General features: G+C 52.2%; 1 protein-coding gene and 1 long non-coding RNA gene across 3 annotated transcripts; one reads left to right on the top strand and one right to left on the bottom strand.

Annotated features, from left to right (window-relative positions):
• Positions 1-3,790: 3,790 nt before the first annotated feature.
• On the bottom strand, positions 3,791-16,290 carry DENND2D (DENN domain containing 2D). 2 transcript variants are annotated; one of them, XM_033080231.2, is made up of 12 exons: positions 16,085-16,290; positions 11,762-11,949; positions 11,126-11,238; positions 10,916-10,985; positions 9,996-10,073; positions 9,765-9,905; positions 7,646-7,794; positions 7,336-7,513; positions 6,840-6,881; positions 6,176-6,266; positions 5,540-5,779; positions 3,791-4,262 (listed from the first exon to the last, which is right to left on the bottom strand). In XM_033080231.2, the coding sequence occupies exons 1-12, from the start codon at positions 16,143-16,145 to the stop codon at positions 4,201-4,203; spliced, it is 1,413 nt and encodes a 470-aa protein (XP_032936122.1). In that variant the 5' UTR covers positions 16,146-16,290; the 3' UTR covers positions 3,791-4,200. The 2 variants fall into 2 exon arrangements, with proteins under 2 accessions (XP_032936122.1, XP_032936121.1); XM_033080230.1 differs by lacking the exon at positions 16,085-16,290 and adding an exon at positions 15,140-15,512 and having other exon boundaries at positions 11,762-11,946.
• On the top strand, positions 15,434-19,788 carry LOC117007235. The gene is made up of 2 exons (XR_004420098.1): positions 15,434-15,518; positions 17,841-19,788. It is a non-coding gene; the product is annotated as an uncharacterized LOC117007235 (long non-coding RNA).
• Positions 19,789-25,459: the final 5,671 nt, after the last annotated feature.

Here is a 25,459-nt window from a genome sequence, read left to right as displayed (position 1 = left end):
TCTGTAGTGTGGGTGGTTTCCTCAAATCAGAATCAGTTTGGTGGTTCATCAAGTCCAACCTTTAACCAAACACCTCTGTACCCACTTAACCATGTAAACAAGGAGATTCCTGCTCTCAGTCCTCAGGGGTTTAAGATTAGGCTGCTCCAAATAATTTGTTAGTAATACTTGAGACTGGAGAAGAACCAAAGCCTTTAAAATGCTGTGCAGGACCAGACTTCCATGTACAAAACTAAAGCCTGTTGCTGTTCAGGAAATACAAGAGGACACATTTTTCTAAGCTTTTCACTTCCCGGAAGTATGGATGCCCCCAGCCAAGAAAAAATTTCATTTCTCTTCTGATGCAGTTTCACTGTTATCAGGGAACAGTCACTGCTGGCAGTCCAAGCCCTCTAAAGTGCTATGGCTCTGAGTATGGTGACAGATAATGGAATAAATGGTCTTTCCACTTGCCTTGTTTGTGGCCATGGTTCATGTCAGGTGTGCTTGTGGGATTGAGGAGGACAGGGATTTTGTGGGCTCAGCCTGATCTCATGATGGACTCTTTCACTTTCTGTTGTGTCAAGAACTCAGGAGGAAGAGCTTCTGCAGCAGCAGCACCTGATACTGAGAACACACCTGTTGAAAAAATACAGTTCTGCTCTGCAGGTTTTCCTCTCACTTTGTAAAGAGAAGCTGGAAATTTCCACCGGGTGTTGTGTTGGCTCTTTAAGAACTGCTGAAGGAGTTCCCTTGCTCTGATAAGGGGTTTAACATAGGAATGTGGCAGATCAGGACACCTCAAGGCCTCTTTCTGTGTCAAAGCACTATTTTCCTCCTCTTCCCCTCCTACCCTGCTTGCCCCAGGTACCTCCAGTGCTGCTGTGTCCTAGCTATGAGCGTGGAGTGGAGCTGCAGAGGAGTTTAATAATTTCCAGAGGGTGAGGACTATAGCAGTTCAGAGGTTATGGCCAGGTGGGCTGGGAGTGGGGGTGGGAGCAGAGGCTGTTCTGCCCTGGAAGCACTGTGCTGTCACCCCTGTGCTGGCTCCAGCAGGGTGAACCCTCCCAGGACTGTTTGCTGGCAACTGAGGCTGCTGCCAGAGGGTGACACATGCCAGAGCATGGAATTATCTTCCCCAGAGCAGCTGCATAGCAGGGATTGAGTCCCAAATCAGCAGCAGGGGCTGAGCTGCCTGCCGGCTGGACCCCAAATTGCTTGGATGGTGTGACTTGGCCAGTGCTCTGCTGGGAATTATGTTAACAATTCAGCAGAATAAACGAGCTCTTTCCAATTCAGGGAAATGTTTCTTGGGGCTGTTTTATTTACTGTTGTAGGCTTGGATCAAGTGTTGGGCAAATCTCGAGCAGGAAGAAGGATTTAAAAATACGCTGTGGGTTATGCTGATATGCTGCAATGTGACCCAGCCCTGGTGTCCCTGCTCCCAGCAGCCCCAGCTAAACCTTCCCAGTCTGTCCCCAGCAAACAGTCTGTCCACCCTCTGAGCATTAAATGGAAGGTCTTAAAGCCAAAACTTAACCAATACCTATAAAAAAAAGGAGAGTGACTTTTTTACACAAGGAAACAGTGATAGGACAAGGAGGAATGGATTTAAACTAAAATATATTTTTAGATGGGATATTAGGAAGAAACTCTTCCCTGTGGAGGTGGGCAGGCCCTGGCACAGGTTGCCCAGGGAAGCTGTGGCTGCCCCTGGATCCCTGGAAATGTCCAAGGCAGGTTGGATGGAGCTTGGAGCAACCTGGGATGGTAAAAAGTGTCCCTGCCCAAGGCAGGGGGTGAGACTGAGTGGTCATTAACCTCTCTTCCAACTCAAACCATTCTGGGATCTGATGATTCTAAGGCAACTCCCACCTTTCTGAAGCTGAAGTTCATCCTAGCTTGACAGCTGGAGCACTGCATTTGAAAATGTATATATTTTTTTTATTTAAGGATGAGTTTTTGTGTATCTTTTTTCAGCAGTTGAGGAATAACTTTCTGTCAGTTTTTTCTCCAGGAGGAATTAAGCAATCACACAGTCCAGTCCCTCGGGTGATTTATAATCGTTTCCAAAAAACTATTCCCAAAATGATGACCGCTTCCCAGTTTCTCGATGAGATGGTGTTTGGTTTCACAACCAAAGGGTTTGGCATCTCTTCACAACATAATGAACAAGCAGAAGGGTGAGGCAAGTGGCTGTTTCCAAAGGGATTGTTTCTGATAAGTGCCCATGATTTTTCACACCATTTTCTACTGTCAGTTGAACATTTAAAAATAAATGCAATTTTTAAAAAAAACAGAAAAATACCATAAACCTTTAATTTCCTGTAGTTAACCCCATACTCTCTCTACCCAAAAGGGGAAACTTGTGAAGCCACAGAAGACAGCCCCAGTGCCAAAAATCCCATTTTTCCTAACAATTCCTTCCTCCCCACCCCCCCCAAACACGTGAGGGCTGAACAACAAATCAATTATTTTCTTTCAGCAGGGCTGGAGACTTTCACTGCTGTTTGTGCCCTATGTCCAGCCATGTTTCTGTCACATTTGTGCCTTACTGGATGAAGGGTTCAAAATAAATGTCCTTTATCTCTCTTGTTTGGGTGGACGTTGCCCAGTTCTGAGAGTAAAAGCCAACTAGCAGCCTGGTGGATTTCAGTGCTTGTGCAAAATCCCTCACTGGGGTTTGCAGTACCACTGCAAAAGTTGTGTTAAACTGGATTTGGAACCTGAGGAGGAGGCATCAAGGTGGTCACAGGGATGGAGCAACTCTGCTGTGAAGAAAGGCTGAGAATTGGTGTTGTTCACTCTGTAGAAGAGAAGCTTTGGGGTGACCAAACTGTGTGCTTTCAGTACCTGAAGGAACCACAAGAAAGATGAAAAAAGACTGTGGACAAGGGCCTGAAGTGACAGGACAAGGGGGAATGGATTACCACTGGAAGAGGGCAGGGTTAGATGGAATTTTGGGCAGAAATTGTTTCCTATGAGGGCGGCACACCAGAGAAGCTGTGGCTGTCCCTGGATCCCTGGAAGTGTCCAAGGCAGGTTGGATGGGGCTTGGAGCAACCTGGGCTAGTGGAAGGTTCCTTGCTCATGGCAGGAGGTGGAATTGGGTGATGATGAACATCCCTTCCATCCCAAACCAAAATATCCATGATCCCAGGATATTTTTGATATTTTGATGCCTGGTGGCTACCAAGTGATGCAACAGCCTGGCTGTAACAGCCCAGAGATGAAAATGAAGCTCTGCCTTCATCCCCAGCCTTTGCTGGGAGAAATACCTGGCTTGGATTTCTGTGGCTGGGACCAGTCAGGTCTGCAGCCCCAGCCCAGCTTCCCAGCTGCAATATTTATTTCCTGGGTGCATGTATTCAGAAAAGAGGAGAGCCATCATTTATCTTGAATCTGTTGCTGGCATCACATTTCAGAGAGGAACTGTGAGGTTTTAAGAGAAGTTGGCATCAAGACCAGACCCAAGGAGGATTGTTACACATTCTACTCTGGGATGCAACAAATCCTTTTCCCTCCCCAAAGCTGTTGATCAGCTGTTTCCCCCTTGACACCCCACAGCCATGTGGCCTTCACAGTTTGCTCCAGCACTAATAAATAACCTGCTGGAAATAACTATTTTTTTATTTCCTTAGAAAGCCAAACTTGGCTCTTTGTGGCACCAGTGATGCAGCAGCTATGAGAGAGGAAACTACTACTAACTCCCTCCCCGCGTGCTCTTGCTGGTGTTTAACAATGGCTCAATAAAACAATATAAAACAGTTGTTAATAACAAAACCTCAGGAATTGTGCAATGGGCTGCTCCTTATTTGCAAACCCCTGGTTTGTTTTAATAAGAAGTAACACTATTTCCTACTCATCCCTTTTTTATCCCCCTTCTAATAATTACTCTAAACCCCTGTTGTCCTGCAGCCAGCCCTGGCTGCCCTCCCTCTGTGAGGTGCTGGGGGAACAAGGACTGTGCAGGGCCAAGCACTGGGAATCACAGTCTGTTCCTGGAGTGACCACGACGGGGAAAGAAATCCCAGCCTGGTGCTAGTTCCGCGCCAAGAGTTTTCCAGTGCAATGATGCCCTGAGGAAGAAAGGGTAGGACTGGTGCTCAGTGCTGCCCAGGCAGTTCAGGAATCCCAGGTGGGCAGGAACAGAGTGCAGTGTGATGCTGCTGGCAGGGATGTGTCAATCCCAGTCTTGCTCCTCTGCTCCCAGGCTGGACTTCAGGAGTCCCTTCGGTGCTTCTTCTGTTCATGGTACTCTACTATTTTCTGCTGGAAATACGCTGTGGAGGAGAAAAGGTCATGGGCGAGGTGCTGGTGTTTGGAATGGAGGATACAGAGCTACAAAGTCCAAATCCTGTGAAGTGTTTGTGTCCCAAACTGTCTTGGCTTATGGACACCTGCACCCAGAGAGGACCTGGGGGAAATGTGGAAATGAAGTGTCCAAGGAAGGTTGGATGGGGCTTGAAGCAACCTGGGATAGTGGAAGGTGTCACTGCCCATGGCAGGGGGTGGAACCAGATGGCCTTTAAAGGTCCCTCCAACCCAATCTTGTTGGAATTCTGGGATTCTCTAAGTCTGTGAAATGGGGGTGGTTGCAATGCCACCCATTCTTCTCACCCAAAATGGGCTTTCTTAGGCTAGGTTAGCCAGAGGTTCTAACCAATGTGTTCACTCCTGTTCAGTTTTGTGTTTCCCACCAGCAAGGAAGGGAGAAAGCAGCAGATCCAGCAAAAAGCCAGAATGGTGATGTAGACTGGGCATACAATGAGAAAACAGGGATTGTGCCATCCCTCTCTCCCTCCCCAGGTTTGGCCTATAAGGTCTCACATAAAAGGGCAGAGAAGCAGCACCTGAGGTAATGCCAGCAGGAGTTCCCTAGGAGGGGTGGCAGATCCCAGCCCAGGATGCCTCCTTTCAGCAATACAGTTTTTGGGTGGTTTCCTCCTCCTCCACTGCCCATTTGTCATCGTCCCAGGCTGGGAGGAGGCTCAGCTGTGCACTGTGCCCTGTAAATCCCTGGGAAGGGAGAAGGACCAGCCCTGCTGCCATGGAGCTGCAGACTGAGCTGAGTCAGGCTCCTGGCAGCTGCTGCTGTGCCCAAGCCAAATGTTTGTGCTGCTGCCGCCACTTGTTTGCCTCAACAAGGAGTCCCAGTGAGTCAGCCCCAGCTCCAGGCAAGATCTAAAAGGAATCATAGAATCCAGAATCCCACACTGGTTTGGGTTGGAAGAGACCTTAAAGCTCATCCAGTTCCAAACTCTGCCCTGGGCAGGGACACCTTCCAGTAGACCAGTTTGTTCCAAGCCCCATCCAACGTGGCCTGAAACACTGCGAGGGATGGGGAGTCACACGTGAGGGTTTGTTTTTTTTTGCTTGACAGGGATGGAGAAATGAGGCCATTGAGAGCAAACAGGATCTACTCAGTGCCCTGAGCACCCTCAGCTGGACTGCACTCCATCCCTCACCAGGCACGAGACATCTCTGCCCCCAAACCAACCAGCCCAGGGTTCCAAAGAGCTCACCCAACAGGGAAGGGGATGAGAAATGGGACCATTACCTTCCTGTGGGATCCTGCTCTTCTCTGCTTCCTCAATAAATAGGGAAAACATGTTTGTCTTCACAAACTTTTTCACGAGTCTGCGGCAGCTCTTGGAGGCGATGGCCTTGCAGAAGGCTCGTTCCTGGAAGCTGCCGTAGCCGCTCCTGCCCCACTTGATGTGGGAGGCGTAGTGCCCGACCAGCCGCACAAAGAAGTGCACAAAGGCTTCTGACACCAGGGCGTTCACCTGCTCTGAGGCTGGAAGGGCACATGGAGCATGAGAGGTGGGGATGGGAGCTCTGAACTCAGACAAGATGGGCTTATTTTAACCTGGTCTGTGTTTGCATCCCAAGGAATTACTTGCTTAGAGCCTTCCTCTGCCATCAAAGATCAGACTAATTTTGTGAGGGAACCCTGGCTTTCCAGGGTGGCAGAATCTTAATGTTCTAAATATTATCAAAAATCCATTTTCCCAGCAGAATTATCTGTTCCTGCTCTTGTGTTTCAAAGGACAGAGGAAAAGCCAAGGGATTATCCCTGCAAATAGGGGGAGAAACATCCTAGACCAGGTTACTTTAGGAAAATCCCTTGGCTGAAGTCTCTAGCCATGGAGAGGGCAAATCAGGGCTGTTTTACCATGGCAGACATCCTTACTGTGCACGTTGTTGTTGTTGTTATGCCTGTTCAGAGATATCAGCATCTCATTCTGCAGCTTCCCTGGCAGGATCTCCTCCTCATCGCCCACCTGGAAGGCAAAAGGGGCCCTGAAGCACTGGAGGGAATCCAGCTCAGGAGACCATGGGTTTGTGCAGCCTGTCAGTGGGGCTTTCAAAGCTCATTAATTAATTATCATCACAATGTCCTGCAGAGATGTGAGTATGAGATATCCAGTGTACGGACCCTACTGTTATGGCTCAAAAGCCAGGTTCAATGGCTGTAGACATACCCACATGAGATGTTCCCCCTGGAAGGGTGCCATTGAGATGGCTCTGCCCCCAGAATCATAGAACCACAAAATCCCAGATGAGTTTGGGTAAAAGGGTCCTTAAAGCTCATCCCACTCCACTCTCTGCCATGGGCAGGGACAGCTCTGTTCGCTTGTCTTTGAACACTTCCAGGGATCCAGAGGCAGCTACAGCTTCTGTGGGCAACCTGTTCCAGAGCTTCACCACCCTCACAGAGAAGAATTCCTTCCCAAAATCCCATCTAACCCTGCCCTCTGGCAGTTTGAAGCCATTAAAATATGTGGAAGCTGCCAGGTAGCTGAAACCTTCCTGGGGTTATCCAGGCTACCCCCACCCACACAGGGAGGACTTACCGCCCGGATGATCTTCCCTTCACAGAGATCAACTATCAAAGCCTGAAAGGAGAGCAAGAAGTGACCAGGTTTAACCCTCCCAAGGCATCTGGGCTTCCTCCCACCCATTTTGGGATGGGACTGGTGTGTCACCAGCCCGTGAGGGTGGCAGGAGAGGGATCAGCCCCTCTGCAGGAGGGACCTGGGCAGGGGGACCAGGGCATTCCCCACAAGGACAATTTTTTCTGTGGTTTTGGTAACTTGTCCCTGCACAGCTTTCCTCTGCTTCAAGACTGGGATAACCCCAAGAGCAGCTCCTGGAGCCACAGGGTCAGGGAGCGTGGAGGTTATCAGCCCAGGTGCCAACAGGAGGGGACATGGAGGACACCTTAATTTCCAGCCTCCCTGGATGGGAAAAGGGCACAATCAGAGGTTCTGGCCCCAGGGCCAAGCCAAACTTGGGGACAGGAATTAACCAATGGCTCCATGCAGCTGCCCTCCACTCCAGATGAAATACCTCCTCCATTGGCTGCTCCAGCACCCGCTCCAGGTGCCGCATCTGGATGCCGACCATGAAGGGTGTGGGGCAGCACACGGTGTCCAGCAGGCACTCGGGGACCACGGGGATGTAGGTGTGAGCCCAGGTGAAGGGGTACAGGAGAGCAGCCACGGCATGGATACACTGAGACAGGACACTGTGGAACAGGCAGCCAGCAGTGATACCACAGCAGGTAGGAGGGAACATCTCTCCTCGAGCTCTGCTGTGTCCTGTGCCACTTTAAGAGCATTTTTATGGGCATTTTTATAATAAAGAGATCAAGACTCACCTCAGCTCCTCAGCTAGGAAAATGAGCCGTCGCTCCAACATGGCTGAGGCAAAAATGTGCAGGATGAGGTGAGGGCTGAGTCGCTGGAGCAGAGCCTGGAACTCCACATGCTCCAGGTGGGCATCCACAGGCCGTGTGAGCTCGATGAGCTGCCAAGGAAGAGCCACAGAACCCCAGCTTAGGAGGGGCAACACTCTCCCTGTCCTGCCCTGACTCCCTGAGGTGATTTGGCAGCAATTAATGACCCAGAGTTTGCAGCATCTGCACTGTGTCCATGTGCAAGGGAAAAACCCCATTTCATCCTGCCAGGAGATTCAGCCTATGCAGGGCTGAGAGCTCAGAGAAGCCATCAGTGATGTGCACTGTGGGGCTCTTTATCTGAGCACTGGATTTTTAACCCAACTGCCTCTTTTCTCCAGAGCTCCCAAATCCCTGGCAGGGGGTGGCAAGGACATGTCCCATCACAGTGTCCGACAGATCATCTTTGAGCTGCCAGGAAAAGGAGGAGTGGGGAGGGTATGACTTCTTCAAATGCTGCAAAGACTTCCTCTAAAGCCTCTCTGGCAGGGTCAGCCTGATAATTCCTGTCTAAACTGTCCCAAAAGTGAGTGATCTAATACATATTTGCAGGCAGGCTGGCTGCTCAGCTGCCTTTACCCACAAGTCTCCCAATCTCATCAATCCCCATGGCAGCCAGACATGGCGAGTACTGAAGGGTTAAGAGCACTCTGCAGCTCATGACACGGTCCTGTTCTGGCCCCTCTTCCAATCCTTCAGGGGGAAAATCCCCTTCTCCATGTGCCTTTCCACCAAAGCAGCATCTTCCCAGCCAGCAGCATCAGACTTGGCTAGGCTCCACAGCCCCTTTCCAGTACAAATCCTGCCCCATCTCCAGCTCTCAGCACATGCGATACCCAGGATTTATTTCCCCTCCTTTCCTGGTGTCAGTGATCTCCTTGCCTTGCTCCAGCCCCTGCCCAGAGCCCCACAGTGCAGCTCTTTCGAAGAACACCCTCATTCCTCCTCCCTCTGGCAGCCCAGGCTGTGCTTCCAACCATGGCTCTGGGACAGAGCATTGAGCAACCTGCAAAGTCTTGCACAAGCTCCCTGGATGAAGAAATCACTTAGATCACCAGCTGCTAAATTGCTCTAGGGAGGAGGGATCCTGCTCTCAGGCCCTCCCTGGCAGGGCACATCCATGGGCTGATCAGCATTGAGGATATTTTGCCCAGTGGCAGAGTGGATCTTCTGCATTTTTCCATCTTGGCTTTGCCACAAAAGAAAGAAAAAGCAAATTAATACAGGCATGTGCCTGTGCAAATCTGGGCTGTGTGTGGGCACGATGTGATCTTCTCATCCATGCCTGGATCAGATCTTTTCTCCACAGGAAAAGACTGGGCTTGTCACACATGTGGACCTGCCTGAGGAGCTAAACCAGGCAGTAATCAAAGCTGGGAGCTGAGTACAGTGGTATGGAGAAGAGTATAATCATGGAATCAGTAGAGTTGGAAAAGCCCTCTAAGACCACCAACTCCATGTTCACCACTAACCCTCATCCCCAAGTGCCACATTTACATGTTTTTGAAGACTTCTAGGGATGGTGATTCCAGCACTGCACTGGACAGGCTGTGCCAGTGCCTGACCACCTCTTTTAGGAAGAAATTTGCAGCCCACGACAGCCCTGGCACCACTGTGCTCTCCAACCCGCCAGAGGAGCTGGCACTGGCTCAGGAGCAGGAGCAGCTCCCAGCCCCTGGCACAACACCCTACTCCCAGCCACTGGCACAACATCCCACTCTGGCATCAGGGCTGGGCACGTCCCAACACTGTGCAGAGAGGTTTTTGTGTGGCAGTTCCAGCTTCAGGCTGGGGGAGCTGCAGGGGATGCAAAGATGGGGCAGCATCCCCTGGGGATGGGCTCTATCCTCATCGTCGCTGCTCTTCTCCTGAATCAGGAGAGACATAACACTCATAATTCCCAAGGGATGAGGCCCCTGGCAGCATGACCCACCCTGCCCTGCTATGGTGAGCACCCCTGGGTGCTGCAGGTGAGGAGGATGCTCCCGGACATTGCTGCTCCTGCAGCAATCCAGGAGGTGCCCCCGAGTCCCCCACCAACCTCTGTCCCTGACTCGGGGATGAAGCTTTTGATGGTGACAGTTTTCCCTGGAGCTGGGAAAGGTGATTCCCGAAGGCCCTGCATGAAGGGGTAGATCACTGCCATGGAGATCTGGCGCCTCTTCTCCACCTCGTCCAGAATCTGGGAGAGGAAGATGAGAGCCAGGAATTCCCAGCAGACAAAGGAGCAGTCACCAAGGCCACCACTGGGCCAGAGCCACCACGTCCCTACCTTGGAGAAGAGCCCAAAGCAGCCCAGGCAGCTGATGATGCAGAAAACCTCAGGAAGCCGGACACCACGCCCAGATGGCTGGAAGAGTGAGGGAAAAGGGTTTGAGCATCTCCCAGCCCACTGCAGCAGCTCCAAGCTCTCCAAAGGATTCCCCACTTGCTCCCCTCAAATTCCCAGTCACTCATTGGGGGATTTTCAAAGCTAGGGCCAAGGCCAAGGATGCAGCTGATGTTGGAAAAGCAGAGGGTGCCCAGAGAAGGTGATCTGGGCACCTAAGCTGCTAATTGTTTTGGTGCAAAGTCCTTTGGCATATTTCCAAACTCTCCTCCCACCCAGACACACATTCTCCAAGACATCCTGCCCCACTACCCTTGAGGTTAATCCTGCCTTCTGCTACAACAGGTGCCATTGGGATGAGTTCTCTGGCTATTTTTTTCCCTTTCCAACAGGACTATCCTGGATCTGTTTGCTCTCTACACTTCCAGCCCTCCAGACACCCAGTTCCAACAGCCTGAGCTCAGTCCTGACCACTGCAGACCAGGGAAAGGAGCCAGGGAAGCTGTGGAAGCCAGTGGGGAATCACAGAATTGTTCAGTTTGGAAAAGCCCTCCAAGATCTCCAAGTCTAAAACTCAGCCCAGCACCACCACATTCACTCCTAAACCATGTCCCCAGGTGCCACATCCACATGCTTTGTGAACACTCATTGTTTCCTCCATCCAACATCTGAATGATGCCTCAGCAGAGAGCTTTAAAAACCACCTTTGGGTACCCTATTGCTGCTTGTCATCACTTTGGTCAAGGCCAGTGTCTTTCTGAGGCAAGAGCTGTTCCCAAGAGCTGAACTCTGGGCACAGCAGGAGTGTCCCACTGTGGGGAGGGGGTGACACCTCTGATGGGTGCAGGGTGGGGAGGGCTCACCAGCAGCCGCCTGCAGTAGCCAATCTTCCTGCTGCCATCCACGTTTGTCAGGACAAAAGAAAATGTTTCGCTGCAAGGAGAGAAAACGTGAGACTGGGATGAGCTGGGATGGACTGGACTGGGTTGGACTGGGCTGGGCTGGGCTGGCCCTTCCAGCCCTCAGGAGTCCAAGAGGGGGGCCCAGCCCAGATCCTGCAGTGGGGCAGGTACCTGGTGAATTCAGAGATAGGTGCCCAGTTGTTGCTGTCGGGGAAGCAGAAGAGAGGGATGGCTTGGAGGAGACGTTCCTCCTCCTCCTTCTGGCCCTTCAGCAAGTTCTCACGCTGGAAGGAAGAGATACCAAGCGTCAGGGAGCTGGAGGGTCCCCACTGTCACCAAGAATGGGGTGGGATTCAGTGGAATTATGTCAGTCCCAAAGAGACCCCCGGCTCTGAATGATACAGAAGGGACCTGAACATGTAGGGACAAGCACCTCCCAAAAATCCAAATTTTGACTTTCACCCCATGGACAGTGAGGTAAAGCAGAGGGATCCTCTGTAAACTGGGATCTCTTCCTGTGCCATCTCCCTGAGGTGTGATTTCCCCACTGTGGTCTCCCTTTTTGGACAGGGAGCCAGGGACAGCTCCTGGGAGCTTCCTCCAGGGGTTTGTGGCCCTGGGCCACAGGGGATCATGGGGAGGGACAGATGGTCCCAGCAACACCAATCCTCGGGTCTGGGGCTGTGACTCAAGGGTATGGGGCACTTCTCTCTTCTCCTTCCATGGCTTTAATGACGGGGAAGGAATAGCATCCTTTTCTCCTCTAAATGTGGAAAACTATCTTATCAGAAACACAGGACTAAATACCTTTGGGAACTGGTAGGTTATCTTAGGTTCATAATGTCCATCTGGCATTTTCTTCAGCGACACCACCACCAGGTACTCAAAGAAGAACTGTCCAGCAGAGTGGAAGACAGAGCTCCGCTCTCCCACCTTCCCCTGTGGTACCCGCGGGGGGGTGTTTTCTGCAGTGGAGGCCCCATCTTTTCCTTCTGAAGCCAAAAAGATCCCAAAAAAATCAGATCAGAGTGCAACAAAAGGTGTGACGTGTCCTGAGGGCAAGGGAGGAGTCGCAGAGTTACATGTGAACTGTGTGTAAAGTGGCTGGAGGGAACCGGGTCCTGGTTCCCCAGGATTTTTGGTCCTCAAAAATGAACAGCTGGGGACATGAAAGAGAAATTACCTTTATGAGTCTTTTAGGGAAAATCCTAAGATGCCCCCAGCCTTTCTTTGCCCCAGCCCAGTGAGGGCAGAAGGATGCCCAGAGAAAAGTGGGTACATGGAATGAGGGAGACCAGATGGGCTCTGCATTAAACATCTGCAGGTAGGTGTGGGAATGTGTTTATAGCAGTCATTTTTATTCCCTTAGGGGAAATAAACAGCGAAAGAACAGCCCAGATCTTGTTTGAGCACCTCCTAAAGCTCCAGTCAGATAAATCCCAACCTCTCCCTGACAGATGTCCTGGGAACTGCTGATTGCAAATGAGCTACTCGACCATTTTCCCTAAACCACAAAGCAGTGCAGTTCCAGGAGATTACAGTTTGCTCAAAGCAAAGCAGTTCCAGGAGATTACACCCCAGTTCTTGTTGGGCTGGTTGGGGAGGGCAGCTGGGAAGCATCAGCTGTCACACCCTGAACAACCAGGAATAGGAGGGAAAAGAGCCCCATCCAGCATCTCCAAGGGCCCTGGGATGACCACAGTGAGACAGTGAGATCCAAGGGCTAGAAAGGAGAGGAGTTAAATGCTGGACAGACTGCAGACTCTGTGAGTTGTGCCACAGCTCTTCCCTCTCCCACAGGCCACTTGTACTTTCCTTTATACCTTGTTCTTGACACAGAAACTGTCCCATATCTGATTATGGTGGGGAGTTGGAGCAGAAAAGTTGAGCTGCCTTTTTAGGAATAGCAAGGAAAATAAATATAAGGCTGGATGAGATTACTGGCTCTTGCAGTTTGTCCCCAGCTCCCAGAGTTTGTCACTGGGCTCTTCTGGTTGTGCCACAGCTGGTTAGGGCGAGGCATGGCCGTGATCAGTTATTCCCATTATCCTTCTCCAAGTATGGCATCCTCCTCCAAAAGCAGTGCTGGTGAACACCCTGCCCACACATCACTTCAGCTCCAGAGCTACTTCCTTTAGTCTGGAAACACCTCTCCAGCCTTTGTTCCAGGTCTCTGGGAGTCGATGGGAACAGAAGGATCACAGGAGGAGGTGACCCTCATGGTTCCATCACAGGATGCTCCTTGCCAGGGACCAGAAATGCCTTTCCTGGCTCGGGGTGGGGAGATGCTCAAAGCCACCTCTTCATGCACCCTGGGGCTGTCCCACCTCTGCATGCAAAGTCCTTCCTCTTTGGCAAGGCAAAATTCATCCCAAAGAGGCCCCTTTGCAGCAGGTGAAGAATGAGACCTACCTGGCTGAGGATACCTCTGGTTTATCATCATTGGGGATCATCCTGGACCTGCCCAGTGAGGCGCTCCAGGGCAGGGAAAAGGTTGACAAGATGAGCACTGCTTCTCCTGCTCTTCCTTGGGATGCTCCAGCAATGGCTTTGGTCTAGGCCCACCTCTGACCCAGGCAGAAGGTTGTTGTTGGAGGGACTCCAGGGAAAAAGGCTGTGCCCTTGGAGGGTTGCTGGTGTCCCCCATCCATGCTGGACACTGGCATTAGTTGTTTTCCCCTCATCAGGGCAAAATGAAAGTGCAGTTAAAGCCTGCCTATCCAGTCCCATTCTGCATTTCAGAGAACACCAGACGTGTTCTCCAGCAAGGACCAGATTTGCATTTTGTCCGTGGGGTTTACAAGCAAACAAGCCAAACCTGCTCCTCTGGAGAACCTGGGCATGCCAGGCTGGGCTCTGCCTCTCACAGATGGAAGGGTGGATCTCCCTGCAGTGATGGGTCTGGCTGCAAAGCCCTCGCAGGCAGAACCTAAATCCTTCCAAGATCACAACTCCCCATCCCTGGGCTGGAAGATGAGCTCCAGGGATGCATGGAGTGAACTGTCAGGCAGGCTGAATGTGGTGTCAGAGATCCCAGCGCTGCCCCAAACCAGCAGGATTCAGTGTGCCTCGAGTGCCTCGTCCTCGGGAACATGACCAGGGTCACAGGAGCCAATGACTCTCCCATATCCAGTGTCAGGAGGATTCGAGGAGCACCCCCAGCCCCCCAGCAGTGGGAGCATCCCCTGCGATGATGGGACGGATGTGGGTTGCCAGGGGGGCTCTTGCAACTTCTGTATGGAAAGTGGCTGCTGGTGACATGGATCTTCACCCTTCCATCCACCGGGCACAGAGAGGGCAAAGGCTGCGGACTTTTCTTATCGCCGAGGGCTGTGCTCAGCCCCACTCTGCCTGTGGCCCAACCGGTTTCTTTCTTCCCGGAAAACTCCCGACCTCTGGTGTGCCAAAGTCTTCCGACCTGGTTTGCGGGGGAGCTCAGGTTCCCGTGGCGCCCAGCTGCCCCGGCGGAGAGGAAATGGCTCTGGTTTTATCAAAACTCTTTTGCTGAGCTGAGAACATCGAGCTCATGCGGAGCCAGAGCCAGCACAAAACCGACGAGGAAGAGAGCGCCGTAAGCCCCCCAAGTCCATAGATTGCTCCAATCTGCTTGTTCTGGCTTGAGATACAAGCAGCCAGAAAAACTCTGATGATCCATTCGGTGTCTCGGAAAAGATCACAAATCCCAAAGGACCAATTTCTGCACCGCCTTCTGAGGGCTCTGCAACACCCACCTCTCTTGAGGGGCAGCATCCCCCTCGTGTGTCCCCGCCATGGATACCCCACGGGTGCCCCAGATGCCACGCGCCGCCATGTCCTGCGATGCCTTATTTAGTGGGGATGTGGGGAGATAGGGGATCTGTGGGGCCGCCCCTAGGGCTGTGGTGGGCTCACTTGGGAAGGGGTGGGCTCCCGGGAGATGGGGTGCAGCTCTCGGAATGGGCTGAACCCCCGAGAACGGAGGGTTGAAGTTGTGGTGAGTCTCGGGGCAGCCGGCCCTAGCTGGGCTCCGCGGGGTGGGATGCGAACGGGCAGAGCTGGAGGGACCGAGCCGCTGCCTCTGCCGCCCGCTGCACCCGGGAACGTCCCCGCTCCACCGGCAGCCGTCGGCTCCCGCAGCCTGGACCTGTCCCGACACCGACACTGAGACCGACGCCGGCACCTCCCGGAGCCCCTCCCGCCCCTCACCTCTGCGGCCGGCGCGCCGCAGGCTCCGTCGCAAGAAGTTGCCGATGGAAGAAGCCATGGTGGCCCCGTCGCGGTCCCGGTGCAGCCCCGGCCCGGCCCGGCGGGGACGGCTCGGCTTCCGCCCGCCGCGCTTTCGCTTTCCCGGGGGAGGAGGGACGACACGGGGCGGAGAGGAGGAGGAGCGGGGAACCGGGCAACACCTGGCACCGCCTGGGCACGGGAGACTCGTCCGGGGAGAGGGGCCACTGGGGAATGAATAGCTCGGGAAACCGGGAAAAACGGGCATGGGGAACCTGGGAGCATCGGAAATGAGGGGAGCAGGGAGCCGAGGATGCCAGGAGGAACTGGGAAGAGGGATCGAGGAGTACAGGACATGGGGGTAGGGGAAGAATTGGAAATGGGAGTCCTTGAGAACATTGGGGAAGAGGAGTCGGGAGCACCGGGAGCGGGTGTACAGGGAGTACTGGGATTTGAGACCGAGGGGGCACGATGGTCGTGGAGGCAGCGGGAATGGGGGAACTGGTTACACCTCGAGTTATAAGGATACCAGGAGGAACCGGACATGGGACACATCCAGGAGAATCGGGTATGGGGACGCCTGGAGCAGCGGACACAGACAGAACTGAGCATCCCCTCAAGCGTGGCTGGGCATACTCGTGGGGAGCTGGCCTAGACTGGGGCACAGGGCGCGACTGGGCATAGGGTGGGAATCGGGGTGTGGACACTTGGAACAAGGTTTGCCCTACATCACAGGGGACAGAACACCATTCCTCAGTGCTACAGCATTGCCCAAACCCTGCTCCAGCCTCCCGAATTCCTCCAAGCCCTGTTCTCCCTGGGACCCCACCAGTGACAGGACCGGTGCCCAGCGCAGCCTCTGCGGGGTCGGAAATGGCATTGACCAGTCCCCTCCGGGGTACAGAGGTTTTGGCGTCTCTCGCTCTGCAGTGTGGTGGGGAGTCAGCCCATCACCCGCTCCGGTGACTCCACCGTGCTCCATTCCCATGCCGTGAGCTGCGAGCTCGTCCGGACCGTTCGCGTACGCCGCCCGGGTTGTGCTTTACCTAGGGCTGGCGTTTCTCCATCGCTCAGAGATTTATCCTCCCTCCCAGAGCTACTGAGAGATGCTTCGTCCAGCTCTCGGGCTGGAGCCGGTTGCCGTCCGCCTTCGCTGCAGGAAGGAAGAGCAGTGTCCTGGCGCTGCCGTCCGGGGGTTTCCCGGTCTCGGGCATGCCGGGCACTGCAGAGCTGCTCGGCTTTGGGGGGTGGTTTCACTGCTCCGCGCACACCAACAGGGAAAGTCCCTTAAGAAACAATGATATCTTTAAAAGAAAAATCCCCCTTTCCCATTCTCAGCCTGTCCACCAATATTTCCTCTGCTGTTTTTGGGTAGTGCTTAAACAGTGACTAAGATCCGTTCCAAACCAAACAATTCTCTGGTCGGAAAACTGAAGTAATTAACATCTATGATTCTAGTTAAATACACAGAGGGATCTTGGGCACAGCTACCGGTTATTAAAATCCAGGTGTGCCCCAGTGCCACCGTGGGGCCGTTTGCAGCTGTAGAGCAGATTACCTACATCAAACGTCCTAATATTATTTTTTATTATTATTTTGCAACATCTCCCATCTGTGAAAAACACGTTTTACTGTTTTGGTAAAATTTAAAAGGTTTAATAAAAAGACAATAGGAGACACACATAAAGCAAAGGGTTAAAACGGCCGGGTGTTTGGCAAGCTGCCAAGAGCACACGGTTGCTTTAGGGAACGCCTCTTTAAATACATTTTACAATACATTAACTTGTTGCATATTTATAGTTTTTTATGCATAGTTTAACTAGTTTAACTTTTTTTTGCGAACTATTTAACATGACTACTTTTTGGGTTTGCTTTTTTAGACTATGCGTGTTTTTTGGCTTGTGGTTTTAATTTTTTGAAATTACTTTTTAAAATTTGAGTGGTGGTCCCAGCCTTTTGTAGCTGGTGAGTGTTGATAATTGTTGTGTTAGCTGCAGGGTTTCCATTACACGTTTACGTGTAATAACCATTGTTATTTTAACTAAGCAGGTAGTATAAGCATATTATTTCTAAAAAAATATATGACTAACTTTTGTTATTAGAAAAAACTTATATTCATACAGAAAAGCTTATATTCATACAGAAAAACTGTATGAATATAGCATTTATCTCAATAGTTACAAGCCAACAATATGTCATGCACTTATAACGCTTCCATCTCCCTTTCCCGAGTGTGGGCTGGAGTTCGAGGATGGGTTTGCGGCTGCTAGGAATGGCCTTCATCAGCTTGCAGGGGTGGTGGATGCTTTCAAAATTCATCCCTATCGGGACACGTGCCTCTGATTCAAACAGAATGCTGCCTCCTCATCTGGGTTATCAGGGAATTGCTAGTCCAGGAGTCATTTTTCTGGCTAATTTTGAGTGGGTGGGAAAGCATTTGTGCTTCTCGGAGGAGAGGACAGTGTGTTTGTTTGCACGCAGGGCTTGTTCCCAGGACAAATTTCCTCTTGGTACAAAGAAAAATTTAGGGGTTTTCCCCTCCATTTTGGAGGAATACTCTTGCTTCCTGAAAATTTGCGCCGCCTTAGGAAAACAGCTGCTGCTTTCAGCCAGAAGAAAACCCCCGAAATCCTTTGATTTTATACTCATAAACGCAATTTCCCCCCTGCTTTCTCCCTTTAAGGCAAGTCTCTGACTGCTATCCCGCCTCGACAACGCCGTGATTCCGCTCAGGAGGCTTCTGTGCGGGAGTGAAAGCGCCGTGTTCCAGTCACAAAACCTCCGGCTCCCGAGGAAACACTGTCCCTTTGTGCCATCGCACAATACAGCAAACCTTGCGTTGCTGAGAGAAGTTGAACTTTTGAATATTCCCTCTGAAAGCTTCTTTCTGCGCGAATCCGACCGCCCATGGGGACAACAAATGGGCGCATTGTGGGGATCCTGGGGGCCGCTGGCCACTGCGCTTCCCAGCTCGCCGTCGCGCTGCTCTGTGGCCGCTGCCAAAGTCATTTCACTTCCCTGACCAGCCCCAGGGAGTTTTGTGTTTGGCTATTTTTCCCTCCTTGATGTCCCGGTGCTGCTGAATACGCGCTGGAATTCGGCTTTCTGCAGGCACGGTGTGCTCAAATTGCAAATATCCCGCGGATATTTGGAGCCGGAGCGGGAGGGGAGCGTCGGGAGTGTCCCCCCATCGCTCTGGGTCTGGGGTGTCCTCATCGCTGGGACCCTGCTTGCACCTCGGCTTCCTCCTCCTCTGGGCTTGCAGCCCTCGCCTGACTCCGTTGCATCTTCCCTCCTTCCTCATCTCCTCGCTGGGTAACGGAGGAGTTCAGGTGCCGTGTGAGCTGTTTCCATTCTGCCCGTCGCACCCAGGCTGGGATCGGGACTTAGAATCGGAGGACGGAGTGCAGTCACAGCATCCCTGGTAGGGACGGCAGCAGGAGAATGATGGGGAACCCAACGACCTCTTTTCCAGCCTTTCTCATGTCAGGGAGTTTCTCCCACTGGATGGCGGCATTAGAGCAAAGAAGTCTCTCCGGGAGAGGGGACATCCACTGGAGAGACTTTATCCTCTTGGTTTTCTGGCTCCCGGGAGGTTTGTGCTCGGACTGAGGATATGTGGGTTCAACATGCTCGTGTTTGCACTGTTCCCGCCACTGATGCTTAGCTCTCTGCCCTCTTCTGTGCTCCATGGTTCCGCCCAGCACCCCAAAACAGGGTGCCATGGAACATCTTTCCCTGTGAGTGCAGAGGGACTTGCTGGGGGCTCAGCTGGGACACTGAGCCACAACCAGGAGAAAAACAGACCCAGACTGGGCAAGGAAAAGAGATGTCAGCCCTAATGGTACACCAGAATCACAGCTTCTTAGCAAGGCATATCCCTTATTTGCGCAAAGCCCTCCATGTTCCAATTGCTGGGGTGCAGAGACCCCCATGTCAGTCACACCCAAAATTGGCCCATTTTTGCATGGAAAAAAGATTTGGGCTCAAGTTTTCCAAGGTGATTGTAGAGGAGGGTCCAAAGCTCCCAGGCACTGGAGAACAAAGCCAATCTGGCCACCTTTCTTTGCACCTCATGATTTTAACCCCAAATATTTCAATCCACCTTTGGGACTTCACGAATGGGCAGAGCGGCCTGTGCAGTGCTGGGTGGGCAGGGAAGGTTCATGCAAGGCTGCAGCCGCTTTGCAAATACAGTGCAGGGCAAGTGCCCTGAGGCTGTTTTCTGGCCAGGGGACATCTCAGCTTACAGGTTCCCAGCTGGGCTGGCATTGCTGTTGCCACCTGGGCAACCACAGATCACAGAATCACAAGAACGCTTGAGTTGGGAGGCACTCTCAGGGATCATCCAGTCCAACCTCTGCCCTGCACAGACACCCTAACAATCCCACCCTGTGCCTGAGGGTGTTGTCCAAACTCTCCTGGAGCTCTGGCAGCCTTGGGGCCATGCTCATTTCCTGGGGAGCCTAGACAGTGCTCAGCACCCTCTGGGGAAAAATCCTTTCCCCTGGTTTCAAACCTAACCCTTCCCTGACACAGCTCCTTGCTGCTTTTGCTGAATTATTTTCCCTGCACTCTGACGACAGTTCCATACAGCATCTCAGATAGGAACTATCCCACAATGACATTAAGCAGGAACATTATTTTTAATATCAGCCTGTGTTGCTTTTGCACTTGACCTTGGTAGTTTTTTATTTTGTAATATTTCCAGAGGGAACAGGAGCTCAGCTACACTGACAATGTCCTTCTGACAAGCAATTTTTTCTGTTCTCCCTGATACAAACAGGCATGACCTTCTGTGGCCAACACAAATCTTTTTGAGATCTCAGTGGCAGAAGCTCCAAGCCTGAAATAAATCAGAGTGTTCACTCAAACAGCACAGATGGAAAAACAGCAGCAGTTGGGGTTTCAGTCCCACATTCCAGAACTTTGGTGGAATACTGCTCTGGACTGAAGTGGTCTCCTCCGTGGCATTCTCAACAGAGACGGCTGCATCCAAATGACAAAATGGCCCAGGAAGGGGTCAAGCCACATAACTCTCAGGTGTAGTGTGGGATTTTCCCTAGGACTTCTTGTGATGACCCAGTGATTTATCCTGGGTTAAAATACCATCTCCAGGATTTTTTGTCCTTGGGAAGGTCTTTCAGGGATTGATCTCTTGCAGAATGCAGAGCCTATGGTGATTAGAATGCACCTGGCTGGGGCTCCCAGGTACTTGGTGCCCCTTTTCCTGCTCAGTTCCAAGGGCTTCTCCCTTCTCTTTGTCTCACAGGCTGAATGGACCCTCAGCTGAACTTGGAAAACTTGTGGCATGTCTGGAAGCAGCAGGGTCCCACCTCCTGGGTGACTTTTAAATCCTGGGCATTCTTAACGTGAAGCACTGTGGAAAGCCCAGTGCTGGGGTGCTGGAGACCCTGGGGACACTGGGGACACTGGGGAGGAAGAGGTTCGGTGATGGTGCTGGAGAGTCACAGTGACTTGTCCTGGGGAGCACAGGATGATGCTGGAAAGGGTTGGGGCAACTGGTGGGAACTGAGTTTATTTGATAAAATAAGGGAGGAAATTGGGGATTTTCCAAGGTAGTTTGGAAAGGAAAAGACAAAGAAATCAGAGGGTCAGTCCTGCTCCTTGGGAATACAGGGTGAGAATCCACAGGAGTGGGTTGCAGGACCCCACAACCACTGCTGACCCTGGACCTTATCCCATCTTCTTCAAAAAGTAAGGATTTGCAGTTTGGTGCAGTTCCTGGGAGCTGGAGGGTGTCAGGTGAGGGAGACTCCCCCAGTTACACTGGCAGGGCTCCAGTCCACGACCCCAAAGCAAGCTTTAAGATTTGCTAATCTCAAAATATTGTTGGCACTCAGAGCAGTGATTTACTGCTTGTTTTGCCACAACAAGTACTTTCCAAAAGGCCATGCTAAGTTTACACTGGAGCTGCTGGGATCAGATAACTGGTCCTGGCAGCTCCCTCCTTGTCCCCCTCCGTCCCTCCTGGTTGCTGTGCTGGGGTGCAAAAGGATAGCACAACTTCTCCTGCACCACACAAGAAGAGCTAACCATAGGCACAAGCAGCATTAAAATAGGGACCAGTTTTTCCTTGTGTAGGTGGTGGGATGGGACTGCATCACACCCTGGCTTGCAGGAAGATGTGAACTTTTGGAGAATCCCAACGCTTTACTTTGAAGTCACTGTGCCAGGGACAGAAAATAGCCATCCCTGGTGCCCAGCTTGGCCATGTGCACCTCCCCAGGGCTTTGCAGGTTGTGAAAATAAATCAGCTTCTCACTTTCAGCACCAGCCACGGCGGGCAACAGCCCTGCACGTTGCTTGGCATTCCTGTAATGTTTGAGCACCCCAAGAGATCCCAAGGGCTTTACAGGTGCTGGGCAGCAATGATGCCTCCAGCCACCACTGCCCAGTGTGATCCTGGGACATTTCCAGCCTGCAGAAAGGATGTGCTCCCTTGGCGTGTTGGCTGTGTCATGGAGCAAGGGGTGGGTCCCTCCATTCAGCTCGCTGTGCCATGGAATCCCAGGCTGGTTTGGGTGGGAAAGGACCTAGCCCACTTCGCTCCAAACCCTGTCCAACCTGGCCTTGGACACTGCTAGGGATGCGACAGTCACAGCTTCTCTGGGCAATCTGTGCCAGGGCCTCCCCACCCTCACAGCCAAGAATCCCTTCCCACTATTCCACCTAACGCTGCCCTCTGGCAGTGGGAAGCCATTCCCCGTTGTCCTGTCAGACCTTTGTCCCAAGTCCCTCTCCATCTCTCTTGGAGCCCCTTTAGGCTCTGCAAGCGACTCTAGGGTTCTTCCCAGAGCCTTCTCTTCTCCAGGTGAACACACCCAGCTCTCCCAGCCTGGCTCCAGAGCAGAGGGGCTCCAGCCTCAGAGCATTTCCATGGGCTCCTCTGGACTTGCTTCAGCAGCTTCACATTCTTCCTGTGCTGGAAACCCAGGGCTGGAGGCAGCTCTGCATACGGCGAGGTGGTGGGGGGTGGGGGGGTGGGGTGTCTCACCTGAATGGGGCAGAGGGGCAGAATTCCCCTTCCCCTGCTGCCCATGCTGGGGGAGATCAGCCCAGTTGGCTCAGGGGGTTTCTGAGACACAGCGCACTTGGCTGGGGCGCACTCAGCACCAACACCCCAAGCCCTTATCCCAGGGCTGCTCTCAGATTTTGTGTGACTGAGAATTTCTCATCCTTCTTAAGAGTCAGCACTTGGGAGGCAGAAGAATCCCCATCTCTTTCTCTTGTTTCTGGATCCCTTGGGATCTTTGCCACCTCCTGATCCCCAGCAGATGGGTAAGAGCCAAAGCTACCTCCAGCCTCATCCCTGGCTCTCACTGTCCTTGGTCATGTCCAGCTGGAGGTTTTGACCCTTCCCTGCAAATATCCAAGTGTCCCTTTGGCATTGACTTGCTCATGAACATGGAGGATGAGATTGGAGCATCTTCCATGGCTGTTTCTTTGCAGATTATTGGATCAACAGATCAACCCCCTTTTGTTCTCTGAGCACCGTGTCTTGGCCCAGCTGCTCTGGAGGTGCTTTGGGGAAATGCTTCCCCCAGGGATGGCATGGGGCTGTCATGCTGTGCTGAACTGACTGTGGCACTAAGCTCCTGCATCTAGAACAAGGCTGGGCCACAGCTGCCTCTGGGGACACCAGGGACTCCAAGGACCAGGCGTTTCCAAAGCTTGTCTGGGAGGATTTCACTGTCTGGAGAATTTTGGCAGGACCCAGCATGAGGACAGCTGGATTGAGTGTCCTCATGATGCTCCCTGGTGGCAGCAGGGAAAGGATGCAGCTGGGCCTTGTTGGACAACCCAAACTGGTGTGTGTTACCAGTTTACTGGTGAAACACTAATCTTAAAGAAATTAGAATTTTAGTTAAAAGTTAGAGGAAACTGGACTTGAGATAGTTACCTGAAACTTAAATAACTGATTGCCTGTCAATTTATGTTTGCTTAGCTGTGCTCGCAATGGGAAAGGATGAAACTGGTAGGTAGGTCCAAAGAACACAAACAATTGCAACCAGAAGCTCAGTCTTTGCAAAATTGGAGTTGCCCCAAAAGCCATTTGTATTGTCATTAATAGATAAGGTCGAGAGTTCAGGGTGAGGAAGACTTGCCTTACTTCCTCCTTTTAAGACCCCTCCCCACAAAAACGACCCCAGACTTAATTCAAGAAGCCAACCACGCATGCTTAATAGCTATTGAAGCTAATTACCATAGGAAGCAGGGGATGGGAGGGGCTGGTATTATGAATATGTATTTGTTTGAACCTTTTGTCAATAAATAGACTCTGAGACCACCTGTGATTTTGCAGTGCATATTACGGGGCTACTGCCCAGTGCCGAATAAGCATATACTTTGTAACTTTAAGTTGTTAGAGTCTTTTGTCTGTCACAGTTGAGTACTTGTATTAGACCAGTACTCATATTTTGGTAAATGACTGGGACCTGGTAGAAGTCACTGGGATTTGGGGATGCTGTAAACCCCCTCATAGCCCCTCCGACCCAGCAAACTCTCCAGGGAGGGGCACACAGTAGGGAAGTTCTCAAGCAAAAGTGTTTGGGTTAGAGAGGGTTGTGGGGTGGGCCCAGGACATGCTGTCCCAGCAAAGGAGCAGATCCTTTTTCCTTCCAAGAATCCTGGGAAGGGACAGCTCTTCCCAAACACTCTAGACAAGGCAAGGTGCAGGCAGCCCTTATGGCCACCACCACACTGGCCTCAAGGACTTCCTTGTGATATCACTGCCCCATCTGAAACATGGCTGGTCCCAGTAGCACCAGTGTCCCCAGGGCTGGGGCAGATCTGGCTGCAGGACATCCTACTGGTCATACTTGCTCTCAGCTGAACACGGATGCTCCAGGATGGAGCTTGGCAGAGTCCTGTAGGGACCGGGAACAGGTTGAAGTGAGCAGTGGGGGAAGAGGGGATGGGGAGAGCACAGGGAAGGTGAGGGTGACAGTGAAGGCATGGAGAAAAGAAAGGAGATGTTGGATGCGAGAAAATATGGGAAGAGCTGAGAGGGGAATTGGCCAACAGGAGGGACTAAGTAGGAGCAATGGCCTTGAAGACACTCAAGGCGGCCTTAAGTCCTTGGTGGAGGTACAAGTACCTGATGAAGGTACTTGATCAAATGATGAAGGTCAAATGAGACCAGAAGTGTCTAACCCTGAGATGTTACTGGTCAATGTCATGGTGCACCCTGGCAGGGGTTTTCAGTCCCTCAAAGTCTTTAGGGCAGGGCTGGACACGCTCCTGAGGGCTGGCAGTGCCTGGTTCTGCCTGGGACTGCAGGTGAGGAAATGAGCAAAGCAGGCTCTGAGAAGCGGTGCTTGTCCTTGTGCAGAGCAAACACTGAGTTCCCTGCTGGACCTAATCCATACTGAAATTTGCCCTTGGTGTGGTGGAGCCTGGGGCTGAGCTGTTCCCTCCCCCTTCTCCTGCAAAGCCTCCCAGCTCCTTGGTCAGCAGAGAAAAGCAGCTGGTGTAGTTCTTGCCCCTGTATTCAAATGTTCAGAATAAACCAGCAAAGGGGCTTTGAAAGACTTCCTGAAAGGCCTTCCTGAGCTCCTGATTTTAATGAAGAAGGAAAACCTGAGTTGCTAATTGCAGCTTCTCCCTGCTACAGAACAGGGCCAGACAGGGCAGGTGGTGACAGAGCCTTATTGGCATCTCCAGCTGCTGTCCCCAAGCGTTGGTAGAGGTGACCCTGGGCAGACTGGGGAGATGGGGGCTGACACAGCCCTGTCCCTGCAGGCTCTCTGTCCTAGGTGAGCTCCTGCTGGCCAGCCCAGAAGTAGGGCAGGGCTGGAAAAAACCCCACCTCAGGCAGAGCAGTGCCCCAGGATTGGCATTGCTCCTGGGCACACTGCAGGTGACAGCTGTGGTGCCAAGGTGCGTGAGGGTTCCTGCTGGCCCGGCACGCTCCTGCTCAGCTGGCCCTGGGTGCAGCTGCTGCAGGTCACTGCCCTGCAGTTCCTGCCCTGCAGCTCTGGCTCGGGCTGTGCTATCCCCTTCTACTGTGTCTGTAATTGTGGTGGCCCTGGAGAGACCATTTTGGCTGTGGGCAGCATCTGATGTCTGTCTGTGATGGTTTTTCCACTGCAGTGCTGTCACAGGCCAGAGGGAACACGGAGCTCCCTGGCTCAGCTCCCAGCAAGTCACGGGGCCAAATCAGGACACTTCTGCATGGGTTTTTCTATTTTTCTACCCCATCCATCTTCCATTACAGCCCCAAAATAACCACCCAAAAGTTGGTTCTGGTGTTTGCATCCCCTGCCTGCATCTGACAGC

The sequence above is a fragment of the Catharus ustulatus genome, chromosome 25 (assembly GCF_009819885.2).
Source record: "Catharus ustulatus isolate bCatUst1 chromosome 25, bCatUst1.pri.v2, whole genome shotgun sequence".
NCBI lineage: Eukaryota > Metazoa > Chordata > Aves > Passeriformes > Turdidae > Catharus > Catharus ustulatus.
Note: the sequence above shows the minus strand (reverse complement) of the source record. Positions and strands in the feature narration are given on the sequence as shown.